Source organism: Pleurodeles waltl, chromosome 7, assembly GCF_031143425.1.
Source record: "Pleurodeles waltl isolate 20211129_DDA chromosome 7, aPleWal1.hap1.20221129, whole genome shotgun sequence".
In the NCBI taxonomy this organism is placed as follows: Eukaryota; Metazoa; Chordata; class Amphibia; order Caudata; family Salamandridae; genus Pleurodeles; species Pleurodeles waltl.
This window is the reverse complement of record NC_090446.1, coordinates 1,359,441,004-1,359,454,728: the sequence shown is the minus strand read 5'-3', so window position 1 is coordinate 1,359,454,728 and position 13,725 is coordinate 1,359,441,004. Positions and strand designations below refer to the sequence as shown.

The window sequence follows — 13,725 nt, the reverse complement described above, 5'->3', positions numbered from 1 at the left end:
GAGTCCAAGGGTTCCCCTTAGAGGTAAGATAGTGGCAAAAAGAGATAATTCTAATGCTCTATTTTGTGGTAGTGTGGTCGAGCAGGAGGCTTATCAAAGGAGTAGTGTTAAGCATTTGTTGTACATACACAAGCAATAAATGAGGAACACACACTCAGACAATTCAGCGGCACGGGGGCGACCGGGTGCAGTGTGCAAACAAGCGTCGGGTTTGTAATTGAAATCAATGGGAGACCAAGGGGTCTCTTCAGCGATGCAGGCAGGCAAGGGGGGGGGGGGGGGGGGGGGCTCCTCTGGGTAGCCACCACCTGGGCAAGGGAGAGGGCCTCCTGGGGGTCACTCCTGCACTGGAGTTCGGATCCTTTAGGTCCAGGCGTCGGGTTCTTAGAAGCAGGCAGTCGCAGTCAGGGGGAGCCTCGGGATTCCCTCTGCAGGCGTTGCTGTGGGGGCTCAGGGGGGTCAACTCTGGCTACTCACGGACTCGCAGTCGCCGGGGAGTCCTCCCTGAAGTGATTGTTCTCCATAAGTCGAGCCGGGGGCGTCAGGTGCAGAGTGTCAAGTCTCACGCTTCCGGCGGGAAACGCAAGTTGTTTCAAAGTTGCAGTCTTTGGTGAACGGAGCTGCTGTCCTCAGGAGTTCGTGGTCCTTCTAGATGCAGGGCAGTCCTGTGAGGCTTCAGAGGTCGCTGGTCCCTGGGGAGAGCGTCGCTGGAGCAGTGTCTTTAGGAGTGGAGAGACAGGCCGGTAGAGCTGGGGCCAAAGCAGTTGGTGTCTCCGTCTTCGCTGCAGGGTTTTTCAGCTTAGCAGTCCTCTTCTTCTTAGGTTGCAGGAATCCGAGTTCCTAGGTTCTGGGGAGCCCCTAAATACAGAATTTAGTGGTGTGTTTAGGTCTGGGGGGTTAGTAGCCTGAGGGGAGGGGGGCACATTCCTATCCCTATTGGGGGAATCCTCCATCTGCAAGATGGAGGATTTCTAAAAGTGAGAGTCACCTCAGCTCAGGTTGCCTTAGGGGCTGTCCTGGCTGGCCAGTGACTCCTCCTTGTTTTTCTCATCTCCTCCGGCCTTGCCACCAAAAGTGGGGCCATGGCCGGAGGGGGCGGGCAACTCCACTAGCTGGAATGCCCTGGGGTGCTGTAACAAAGGGGGTGAGCCTTTGAGGCTCACCGCCAGGTGTTACAGTTCCTGCAGGGGGAGGTGATAAGCATCTCCACCCAGTACAGGCTTTGTTACTAGCCACAGAGTGACAAAGGCACTCTCCCCATGTGGCCAGCAACATGTCTGGAGTGTGGCAGGCTGCTAAAACCAGTCAGCCTACATGGGTAGTCGGTTAAGATTTCCGGGGGCACCTCTAAGGTGCCCTCTGGGGTGTATGTTACAATAAAATGTACACTGGCATCAGTGTGCATTTTTTGTGCTGAGAAGTTTGATACCAAACTTCACAGTTTCCAGTGTAGCCATTATGGTGCTGTGGAGTTCGTGCATGACAGACTCCCAGACCAATATACTCTTATGACTACCCTGCACTTACAATGTCTAAGGATTTGCTTAGACACTGTAGGGGCATAGTGCTCATGCACTCACCTATGGTATAGTGCACCCTGCCTTAGGGCTGAAAGGCCTGCTAGAGGGGTGACTTATCTATACCTGTAGGCAGTGTGGGGTTGGCATGGCACCCTGAGGGGAGTGCCATGTCGACTTAGTCATTTTATCCCCACTAGCACACACAAGCTGGCAAGCAGTGTGCCTGTGCTGAGTGAGGGGTCCCCAGGGTGGCATAAGATATGCTGCAGCCCTTAGAGACCTTCCCTGCCATCAGGGCCCTTGGTACCAGGGGTACCAGTTACAAGGGACTTACCTGGATGCCAGGGTGTGCCAATTGTGGAAACAAAAGTACAGGTTAGGGAAAGAACACTGGTGCTGGGGCCTGGTTAGCAGGCCTCAGCACACTTTCAAATCATAACTTGGCATCAGCAAAGGCAAAAGGTCAGGGGGTAACCATGCCAAGGAGGCATTTCCTTACACATAGTACAAAAAAAAAAAAAAAACAAAAAAAAAGCCTTCACTGTTACGGTGAATAGTGTCATGGTGGACAGTGTCAAAGGTGACAGGAGTATGACTACTCTTGAACGGCCACCATCAGCAACATACGGAGTTTGTCTATGGCTGAGGTGAAGATAGGTTTCAGTTCCAAAACCTGTTCTGAAATCTGCCTGTACAGCAGGTTATTTTCCACATACAATTGAAGATGGGTGAAGACTACCTTTCTCAGTAGTGTTACAACTGCTAAAATGTACTTTTAACTTCATGGACCAATATATTTTGGGTCAAGATATGAACCCACTATAGAACAACACTGACAATTCATACAAACAACTCTGTATTGAAGATTGCATGCAGTCTGTTGATGGCAAATGTGTTTTAGCCATGTTGCACAACAGTGTGACTGCTGTTCAGCATAGCTAAAGGTTAGTGGCGTGTAGTGCCGTAGAGTGGAAAGGCAAAGAGTGGAGTAGTGTTTTAGAGTGGACTGGCAGAGTGTTGCGTATTGAGTGGCATAGTGTTGAGTTGTGTAGAGTGGCATACACTGGCGTGAAATAGTGTAGAGACGCAAAGAGTGGTGTGGACTGGTGTAGGGTGCTTTGGAATTGAATTCAGAGTCATACAATGCAGAGGCGTAGATTAGAGTGATGCATAGTAGAGTGTAGTGGTGCAGAGAAGAGTACAGTGGTACAGAGTTGAGTGATGTGGAGGGCGTAGAGTTGACTGGCATAAAGGGTGGGAGTGCAGAGTAGTGCTTAGCGGCATATAGCGCAGCGGTACAGAGTGGTTCAGAGTAGCACAGAGTGGTGTAGAGTACAGTGGTACAAAGTAGATTGATGTGGCATAGGGAGGAGTGGTGTACAGTGGCCAGAGTGCATTGGCATAGGGTAGAGTTGTACAGGGTAGAGAGGCATATTGTGAAGTGGCTGAGTGCAGAGCAGAGTGAAGCAGCGTAGAGCTGAGTATTTATGGCGCGATAGCACACAGCCATTACAGACATGTTTTCAATTGAAATGACCATTACATTTGCACAGACATACAGTTTTACTAATTAAGCTATTCACTTCAGACGAAAATGTGTTGTAATTGCATCACCTTGTGTAATGATTGTAATGATCAAACCAAAGTATTTGCTTCCAACACACTTCACAAATAAAAATATGGATCATGTGTTCCTAATTCCAATATGATCTGAAATATTTACACAGTTCATTTAAATGGGGTTGTATGTTAGAAAACCAACTCTTTCCTACCCCAGTATCCAACAAGATTGACACACAAATCCTCTAATTTTTAAGTCAGAATGAAAAGAAAGCAAGCGACTCAGAATACAGCGGATGACATTTGATCTTTGTGTTTAAAAGCACAGCAAACGCGATAGGAACAGAGTTTACAGGTCTGTTTAAAGAAAAGGAGCACTCTGAAAGATACTGTAAATAAGGTTTGGACAAGGGAAGGTACAAACTCAAGCTGGACAGCCTAAAACAAAACACGTCAGCAAATGGAAAACAAGAGACTGAGTTACAAGCCACAGGCAAAATGCATATCCAGGTTAGCTTTCTGAATTACCCCAAGATATCTAGGCTGTGATAAAAAAAAAATATTTTCTCTTAAAGACGTCGTCATGCAACTATCAATTCAAATTGAAATGTTTCTATGAAGTGTTCCTAAAGACATTTATGGATTGTGTGCTACAAAACTGTTCATCACCCTTGATGTTAGTCAAATAATCTAAAATATCAGCAGCAAGATTATGTGGCGATTTTAGAATATGACTGATAATAATAGATGCTGAGACTCAGTGTAATGATACATACTACCTCCATACCATACACACCACCTGCTGCAAAACAACACCTAAAGATAAAACATTCCACTTTACCTGTACGTTCTCCTGGCCATCACTGGATTCGTTACTGACACTGGCAGCAGAGTTGGCTTTACTGATGCTTGCCAGTGCTTGGCGGGCTTTCTCCCATTCCGGATTCTCCTGCATCTGCGCATCCATCCCATTCTCCATGGAGCCACTGTTTCCCAAATTATAATGCTGAAGCCTATATGCGGAAAAAAAGAACAGCTTTCCAGCTCCATCACAAACTTTCCCCACTACAATTAACACACCTCTGTTTCACATTTCAGGGCTTTCCTCATCTTGGTTACAAAGGGAATCCACAGTACAGGGCCTTGAATTAAGTGCTTCAGGTCTCCGTATAGCTAGCGCCGAAAGGCTTGGCAATGAATATGGCCTGCGCAGATTAGAATTTTCTGGTCAGCACATAAGAGGGAGCCAGATCCTGCACATTTTTTGGCTTTCACAGAAAATATGAATGACAAAAATGACACGTCCTATATACCCCAAGGAAATATTCAAATCAAATGTCAAACTTCTCCCATCACAAGCAAACATCTGGACAGATTTACACAAACCTTAACTAAGCAAAATCTGTCAAGAGGTAATCACAAAGTGGAGGATTAACACCGCTTCTACTAGAATCTAGAGTTCTTCGTGTTGATTTGAAGAATACTGATTCTACTACAGAACTAGAGCCTTTCAAACAGGCATGTATGAATCAAATTTCATGAGATGTGCGGACTGTTCGAACTAAAATGTTCGGATTCTTTTAACCTCACCTGAACAATCTACTGCACATTAATAATAGCTTGCACGCCTAGCAAATGCATATTCTGTCTACGGCACACTAGTAACAATGCCACAAAAGAACTTCACAATGGCAATCAAATACTAAAATAACTAAACAAGCATGATGCTTCTTTCCTCATTGGCCCTCCCTACCCCCCGCCAACGCGCGCGCACAAATTGAAGCGTATGGGACTTTGAGAAAGGATAGTGGAGCGGACAAGCAAACGGATGAAAGCACCATGGACTTTAAGGAGTGGATAGGGTACAGGGGGCCTAGAAGCAAATTCAGTGAGAAAGCACTGCATGGCCGGGGTGCACCCTTGCGCAAATACATCATGGAGGGGAAAAGGGAAAAGCACATGGGCAGAGAAGAAGCAACAGGAACGCAGTAGAAAAGTACACAAGGGAGACGAGCTGGAAAACACACTCTTGTGGAGTACACAAAAAAACATTGTCTGCAGTGGAAGAAAACACAAGTAAATTGTTCATGCTCCAGGGGAGGGACTAATGCACAAAAAGGAATTAAAGGCAACACACATGATACCAAATAAGAAGCAAGCGGATGAGAGGGACCAATACAACCAATGGTAAGTAATAGGAGGGCTGTACGTCCACTATACACAGGCAATATGTTCCGCCAACAAATAGCGAGTGCAATGTCTAGTAGGCAGGACCTAAAAATAATAAAATTTTAAGTTACTACTCTAGTCTTCAAATCATGTCAGGTCGAAGGCCCCACCTACAAGACATAAAGCCCCTTTTACAACTCATGCCATAACCACTGATCCAGCTTTGCATATTTGATTAAAGACCCTCTTTGGAACTCGTTGCCTTACCAAGCGAGAAGACTTCTTTAAAAAAAGCTTTGAAAATGTACATCTTCAAAGATATAAAACGCAATTTTTCTTGTGAGCCCATCCCCTTTCAGTAAGGGTCTGAAACTGTATATTTTTTTAGTGTAATTTCTCACTATCAATTGCATGAGAACTGTTCTCGTGTCTTACAGAAATTATTAATGAATCATCTTCTGTTTACCTGTGCTGAAAAATGGCCTCAATAACATGGTAACACTTGAACTATGCATGGAATCTGTACAACTCATAACCTAACATTATGTATGTAGGTGCAGGGGAAGGGGGGGGGGGGGCATACAATTGCAGACATTGGCATGGGAGACACGAGTGGGCACTATTTCTGCATATCACGAGAGAAACGTCACAGAGAATTGGGACTTAAAGGAAACAGTAAAAAGCAACATTCCAATATAACATGTACGCATCATTTTAAATAGCTCAAGCACTTTACAAACATACGTCTGATTCTTGCTTGAGAATAAATGACTTCTGATCGCGTTGTATTGAAAAGCTAGTTTGTCACTGTTGTGTCAGTATCACGCTTTTAAGAAGCGCAACGTTTTCCAAATCTCTTCATGTGATTGTTGCAGACACTCAGTAACCAAAGGAGTAGGTTTTAAGATACATTACCAACCGAAACGTAAACTTTGGCGGCTAAATTCAAAGGGGTTACAGCGAAACAGCTGGCGATGCATCCTACAGGAAGGACGAACACGAAAATCCCAGTCCTGATTACAACTGACAGTAATTGCTTGGCCACACCTTCAATCCACTGCGAAAGGCTCATCCGTGACTCTAGACGCGTGTACAATTCCAGAAGTAGGATGACACGACAAATACGTTCGCACCACCAACTACCTTTCTGTAGGGCGGCCATATTCTGAACACCACATCAAACTAGAAGCAGGACAAGTTTGGCAGTGACAAGGAAACTGGGGAGACTTACGAAACAACCTTGGCCTGAACACAATGGGATAGTAAGGGTAATTACATGCAACTTTTAAACATAGTATCAATTGTGGTGGTGGAATAGTTTTCAGATAAGAAAGTGTCTTTACTCTGTCTCTCCCAGGACGTTTGAGAGAACTCGTGGTGGAACAAAGTATGATATAAATAACTAGAACGCCATTCGCAGTTCTACAGTTGCATTAAACACCCATTGTTGACAAAGGTTACCAGAACAACCCACTCAATCCGCTCCAGACAGACCTACAGACGATTCTCGGAGCGCATTTTAGTTCAAGGAGAAGGGATAGTAAAGGAGGAGAAGAACATCGGGGCCTTTAGATGCAGATTTCACGTAGCTAACGACGTGGGGTTTACTAGCGAACTGAATAAATACATAATACTTTAGAAAGACATGGTTTTGATTTACATGATGTACTGGGGCCGAATTCCAGGTTGCGCTACCCGTGTACTTCCGGGCTGTGTAGAAGACATCCAGCGGCACGGGTGCGAGTGAAAAGACCAATAACCAAACAGACCACAGATCGTAATGAAAAAGACCACCCGCTCACCATTCTGCTCCCCGTGGGTCCCCGAGGTTGGTCGCCATGTCGGGGCTGGTCTCTACCCCTTCGTCCGGCCCTGTGGTGTCTAAGATGGCGGCTGTCCCTTGCTGTTATTTCCCCGCGAGGCCCGCTCTCCTCCTCGCCCGCGCGGGGGCACGCGCTGTTCTGGTCTCTCCTGACAACGGCGGGCGGCCGCGCACAAAACTCTGGAACCTCCTATTGTTGTCGGAACAGCCAATATTAGAAACGTCTCTATAACTCTATGCATAAAATGGAGGACAGCTCTTCATCTGCGAAAGCCTCGCGTAGTTTGTGTGACGCCCAACGATCCGCCGACGTCATGCGTAGACATAGACAGAGGACAATACTAGCCCACCGTCTGTTTGCATAACGTGAGTGTCGGCGGCGGTGATGTAGCCACGCAGACAATAGCGTAAATCAAATGGGTCTCCTGAATTCTATCACAGGACCGGAGGCGAGGATTATGCAGATCTTTCTTCACTTTTTATTAAACAGCAAGTTCAAAGTCAAACAAAACATGAACAAAAAAACTACAAGTTCCATGAGCCCGCCGCCATGGTAACGAGTATCCAATGAGGTGCACTCCTTCATGTTGGTATAAATATCCCGAAATGCGTCACACTTCCTCTTTCTTCACTGCTGCGAGTCAGATAAGTGCCTTTTTCTGCCTCCGGTTAGAAGTTTGTTTGTTGGCTCGCGTTACTGCTTCAATTGTGTTTTCCGTGTATTTAATTGTTATAGCAACGTTCGTTGCTACGAGCGGTCCGGAACAGACGTTTCCGCTCGAGCGTTTCATTTTTCTGTTTCGCCCTCGGCGTGTTTAAATACGCGTCGGGCCCACCAGAGGGCGCGCGCGCTGCGTTTTTCAGCGTCAGAGAGCGTGTTACTCTCAGCTCTCGGCGCTCGCACCTCGCGTTTGTTATTTTCTTTAAGAATTGAGGGTTTTTACCTCAGTAGCACGTTTTCGTGCCTCTGGTGCAGTTTTTTCCCTACCTGTGACACCCGTTTGGGTAAGGATTACCCCATTGGGAAGGCATTATTTCTTGACTTTACTTGAGTGACAGAGAGGGTAGGGATTTACCCTATATATTATATATATTTTTTGTTGGGTGTATACTCTGTCCAGTCCTCATTATGCAATCCTCTCAAGAGAATGAACCTTTTACCAACATGTCCCCAGGTGAGGGTCCCTCTCACCGTACCCTTCCCCCTGGGGTGGACGCTTTATTTTCACAGGCTATTTCTCACGCTTTAGCCCCTCTTAGGGATACTGTAGCTAAACTTACTGAACAGGTGTCCAGGGGTACGGGCATGTTTGGTGTGACGGGAGCGGAGGGTGATTCCTCTACCCTTTCGGCTCCCAGGAAAATGCGCAAGCGCGACGCGGGGCACCTGGAGGATGGTGAGTTTTTATCCAACCCCAAGAGTGCGCGCGCGCATAAGCGCTTACCCTCCCGGGAGGGCCGTTTGCCCGGGGTAATGGGTGACATGCTTCACCACCTATGGAACCCTGATTTGAGATCCCCTAAAGGCTTCATGGGAGGTTCAGATGAGGACTCATCATCTTTGGATGACGACTCAGGTCGCCCTTGGCGTCCTGGTGCTACCCTACCAGATCCTTCGGATCACGGCAATTCTGACTCCGATATGTTTGAACCGGAGGGTATCTACCATCCGCGTTCCTCGGAGTGACGTCCAGACCACAAGGTAGCTGAATATGTCGCCAGCAAAATTAGGCAACCTCTGGACAAAGAGGTGCGAGCTCGTCTACGGGCGGAGTGCCCACGCCCGTCTTTATCGGATAAGGTCGCTTTTACGCCTGACATTGACCCTAAAATGTGTACGTTTTTTGCCAAGTATACCAAGGATCCCAAAAAAAGGGATTGATCGCTCCTGGAGGGCATGCCAAGATAAACTTCTTGATGTGTTAGGTCCCCTCACACAGATTATTCAATTAGCGGAGCGTGCCAAGCAAGCAAACACTCTCCTTCAGACAGACATCATAGCAGGATGGGCTCAGAGAGCTGTTTGTCTCCGGGGCAACGCGAACTGTGCCATCTCTGCAGAAAGACGCAGGTCTTTATTGATCAAAATCGACCCCAAGTTAGGGGAACTGTCTAACTCAGAGGCAGGGGCTGTTGCCCAAGGCAATTTATTTGGCGACCCTTTTGTGAAAGAGTTAGGAAAATTTGTGGCTACTTTTTCAGCTTTGGATAAAGCACAATCTTCCATTAAAAAGATTTTTCCCAGTAAGGTTTTTGGCGGGGCCGGACGAGGCAGGGGTCGCTCTTCCGGCCATCCTTTCCAGCAAGGCCCCAGTTCCTTCCGGAACAACGGTTGGAGAAACGGCAGACAAGGAACTTTCTTCCCCAACAGAGGCAGGGGAAAAGGCAGGGGGTCCAGAAATACGCGAGGAGCATCTAATGCCCCAGGAGGTCCCTCTGGTAAGGCTTATCCCTTTTTCCCCCAAAAATTTTGGAGGGAGATTGAGGTTTTTCAGGGACAATTGGAGGCGCATTACCTCCGACGCATGGGTTCTACAAACTGTCTCAGGGTTTCAGATAGAATTCTGGGGTACCCCACTTCAGGAGAAACTGCCTCCGCCCATTGTGTTCTCAGCAGAAGACTCAGAGCTCATAGATTTGGATGTTCAGGCCCTTCTTCACAAAGGAGCCATTTCCTTCACTTCCCTTCACCCCACAGGTTTCGTAAGCAACATCTTCTTGGTGGAGAAGAAGGACAAGGGGTTTCGTCCCGTTATCAATCTTCGTGCATTCAACGAATGGGTGGTTTACAGACATTTCAAAATGGAGGGTATTCACATGCTCTGCGACCTCCTCTTACAAGGAGACTGGATGGTTCGTCTGAATCTCAAGGACGCGTACCTCACAGTCCCTATTTTTCCGCCCCATCGCAGATTCCTGCAATTCTTATGGAACGACCAGGTGTTCGAATTCACCACACTCCCCTTCGGCCTGTCATCGGCACCTTGGTGCTTCACAAAACTTCTCAAACCAGTAGTGGAAACACTGAGGTTACAAGGCATACGCCTCATAATTTATCTGGACGACATCCTTTTAATGGATCAGTCCAGGTCTCAGTTGATATACAATCTGAACACAACTATTGCGCTTTTCCAGGACCTTGGTTTCGTGATCAACCAACAGAAGTCGCAACTTACTCCGACTCAATCTTTAATCTTCCTAGGGTTTCTAGTGGATTCCCGATCAGCGTCTCTCAGTCTCCCGACGACGAAGATTTCCAAGATAAAGAAGGAACTGAGAAAAGTCCTTCGACGAGACCAGATTTCACTACGTCAGTTAGCCAGAGTGGTCGGCCTGCTTTCCTCTTCGATTCAGGCCATTTTTCCTGGTCCCCTACACTACAAAGCCCTGCAACGCTTGAAAGCGTTTCACCTTCGCCGAGGGGTGACGTACTCCGAGCTGATCTCTCTGTCTCAGGAGGCAAGGACGGAGTTGTTTTGGTGGCTGGACCACATGGAGGCATGGAATGGCAGGGCCATTTTTGGAGCAGCCCCGGATCTGGTGATCGAGTCAGACGCCAGTCGCCAGGGATGGGGGGCTCGTTGCGGGGACATCTCGTTCGGGGGTCGCTGTACCCCGCAGGAACTAACCATGCATATCAACTGCCTGGAGCTCCTGGCGGGATCATTTGCGATCAAATCTCTCACGAGAGACAAAGTCTCATGTGTAGTTCTACGGATGGACAATGTATCGGCAGTACAATACATAAATCGTCTAGGGGGGACAAGATCAAGAGCCCTAGCGGAACTAGCGAAAGATTTTTGGCATTTTTGCCTTCAACACCAAATCTCAGTCACAGCAGAGTATCTTCCGGGATCCCAGAATATCTGGGCAGACTGGAATTCTCGGTTTCTCCAGGATCCCAGCGATTGGCGACTACATCACTCGGTTTTTCAGGCGATCATGGATCGTTGGGGTCCCTGCTCAGTGGATCTCTTTGCGTCTCGTTGGAATGCTCAGCTTCCCCTATACTTCAGCTGGCGTCCGGATCCGGGAGCGGCGGCAGTAGATGCGTTTCTCCAACATTGGGGGACCCTTCAGGGTTATGCTTTTCCCCCGTTTCTTCTTATCCCGTGGGTTGCTGCTCAAGTTCGCCGCCAAGAGGCGACGGTGATTCTAATAACCCCCTGGTGGAGGTCACAGGCGTGGTTCCCGACTCTGCTGGAACTCTCGTGCGAATGTCCTCTTCGCCTCCCGGATTTTCCCTCAATACTCCTGGATCCGTCGGGTTTCTGTCACCCTCTAGTCCTTCTAGGTCATCTTTCCCTCATAGCTTGGAAGATTTCCGGCATCGTTGGCAAGACAACCGACTTTCGCAGGAAGCTAATAACTTCATCGCACAGGCCTGGGCCCCTGGTACATGCAAACGATATAGATCAGCATGGAATAGATGGTCTCGTTGGTGTGTGGGCAAACACTGCGATCCCATGGGGGCCAGTATTACCGACATCATCAATTTCCTTGCAGAATTAGCAGAATCCGGCTAGGCGTATCGCACGATCAATTCTTTTTGTTCGCCCATCTCCGCGGGCCACCCTCCCCTGAACAATCTCCCGATCGGGGAGCATCCCTGGATATGTAAACTTCTTAAGGGTATTAGACTCTCCAGACCTCCACAACCCAGATATTCGGAGCTCTGGGATGTGAACTTAGTTCTTAATCTTTTATCCTCTTGGCGGGACAACCAGTATTTGTCGACGAAAGAATTGTCGGCCAAATTAGCCATGCTTCTCTGCCTCATTTCCTGTAAGCGAGTGTCAGATATCAGAGCACTGGATGTTTCCGCTCGAGTCTTTACTCCAGAAGGAGTCACGTTTACTATTGCAAGGAGGACAAAGACTAATACCAGGTCGGTATCCTATCCCGCTTTTCCTGATTCCCCGAAACTATCTGTGGTTAGATGTCTCAAAGTCTATGAGGAAGTGACCAGTTCTTGTAGACCTCCAGGTGAGAATCAATTGTTGATTTCTATAAAGAGACCGTTCAAGGCGGTTTCTTCTCCTTCCATTGCCAGATGGATTCGATGGATTCGATGGATTCTCTCTGAGGCAGGAATAGATATTCAAGTTTTTGGCGCCCATTCTACTCGGGGAGCTATGGCTTCCAAAGCCATACAAGTGGGGGGCAGATTAGAGGACATCATGCATGCTGCTGATTGGTCTTCAGATTCTACTTTTAAGAAGTTTTACTTTAAACCAATTCATGAAGCAGCCGCACTAGTGGTGAGTAAGCTTTGAACTTGCATAATCCTCGCCTCCGGTCCTGTGATAGAATACGAAATTTCCTAGCTATCGTGAAGGAAAGTTTCAATTCTATTAAGGACACGGAGGCGAGGATTATCCCACCCACATACATTACGCTGGTATGTTCCCTCCCGATTACATCTATCTGCGTAGCAAGGTAGTATACTTGCGTTTATACCTTTATTTATTGTTATTCTGCTCATATTCTAATTTACATTAGGCAGCACTTGATTCAGATGTATTTACATTTTATATTTAAATGTATGTTAAGGTTCATGACTTTATTGCCTTCGGTATGTTTCTGTGTTCTATTGGATTAGCATCTAATTATACCTCTTTTGTAGGTTTCGAAACTACAACCAATTGACTCTACCAGGATTCCTTCCGCAGTGAAGTCGAGGAAGTGTGACGCATTTCGGGATATTTATACCAACATGAAGGAGTGCACCTCATTGGATACTCGTTACCATGGCGGCGGGCTCATGGAACTTGTAGTTTTTTTGTTCATGTTTTGTTTGACTTTGAACTTGCTGTTTAATAAAAAGTGAAGAAAGATCTGCATAATCCTCGCGTCCGTGTCCTTAATAGAATTGAAACTTTCCTTCACGATAGCTAGGAAATTTCGTATTTACCCCCAGTTGTGCATCTTCCTTCGCATCATTTACTCATCGTGACTTATTATTGCTATAGATGGTCTAATAAACCCTCACGTCGTATTGCCGATAATTACCAAGTAGAAGAAAGGGCTAGCCGATGTTTAAGGTTTCTGCGCCCATACTACCCACTTTCTTGCCAACTGGTTCCCCAGGGCAGCAGGCAGTACTTTAAATGAGAAAAATAAGTGCAAGTATTCACTAAATTAAGCCATGGACTAAGGTTGAGTTTGGAGCGGATTTAGGGGTGGGGCTAAAAGGAAAATACTTGTTACCCAGGTCAAACAGGATTACTTTCGAAGTAATCTCAGAGTCATTAGTTGATCATCTAACTACTTTAGAAGTCTTTTTCTTGTTATCCTACATCATCAAGCTCTTGAAGTCATCAGCTAGGTTTGGAAACTTTCCCTGACAAGTTGAGGATGACTTGAAAATGAGTTGTTGGAACTGATAACGCGTCCCTTTGTGACATGAGTTTTTATCCCTTCTTCGTAATCCCTTCCACCAAAATTCTATTGGATATTCTCTATACCCCACTATCTTTGACCTATCAAATTATACATTAGGTAATCCCAATTGTCACCCCACGATAATTTATAACACTTTGATTGGTCTTCATAATTGACTTCTTCGTAGGTGGCACATCCGGGGTTACTTCACCGTCTTGGCACGTTTCTCGGGTCATGAGCTTCTTTGTCCATGGTCAAATGTCATGTACA

General features: G+C 46.7%; 1 protein-coding gene and 1 long non-coding RNA gene across 3 annotated transcripts in view; one reads left to right on the top strand and one right to left on the bottom strand.

The window, feature by feature from the left end:
- LENG8 (leukocyte receptor cluster member 8) overlaps positions 1-7,362 on the bottom strand; it is a 130,015-nt gene extending 122,653 nt beyond the window's left edge. Inside the window, exons 1-2 of one of the 2 annotated variants that reach the window (XM_069200799.1) lie at positions 7,052-7,362; positions 3,922-4,093 (exon numbers count right to left, since the gene is read on the bottom strand). In XM_069200799.1, the coding sequence (XP_069056900.1) occupies positions 3,922-4,093; positions 7,052-7,089 (210 nt within the window). In that variant the 5' untranslated portion in view covers positions 7,090-7,362. The remainder of the gene's footprint in view (positions 1-3,921; positions 4,094-7,051) is intronic. The other variant, XM_069200800.1, reaches the window with a different exon arrangement.
- LOC138246311 (uncharacterized) lies at positions 6,388-12,917 on the top strand. The gene is made up of 2 exons (XR_011194260.1): positions 6,388-6,517; positions 12,698-12,917. It is a non-coding gene; the product is annotated as an uncharacterized lncRNA (long non-coding RNA).
- The last annotated feature ends 808 nt before the right edge of the window (positions 12,918-13,725 follow it).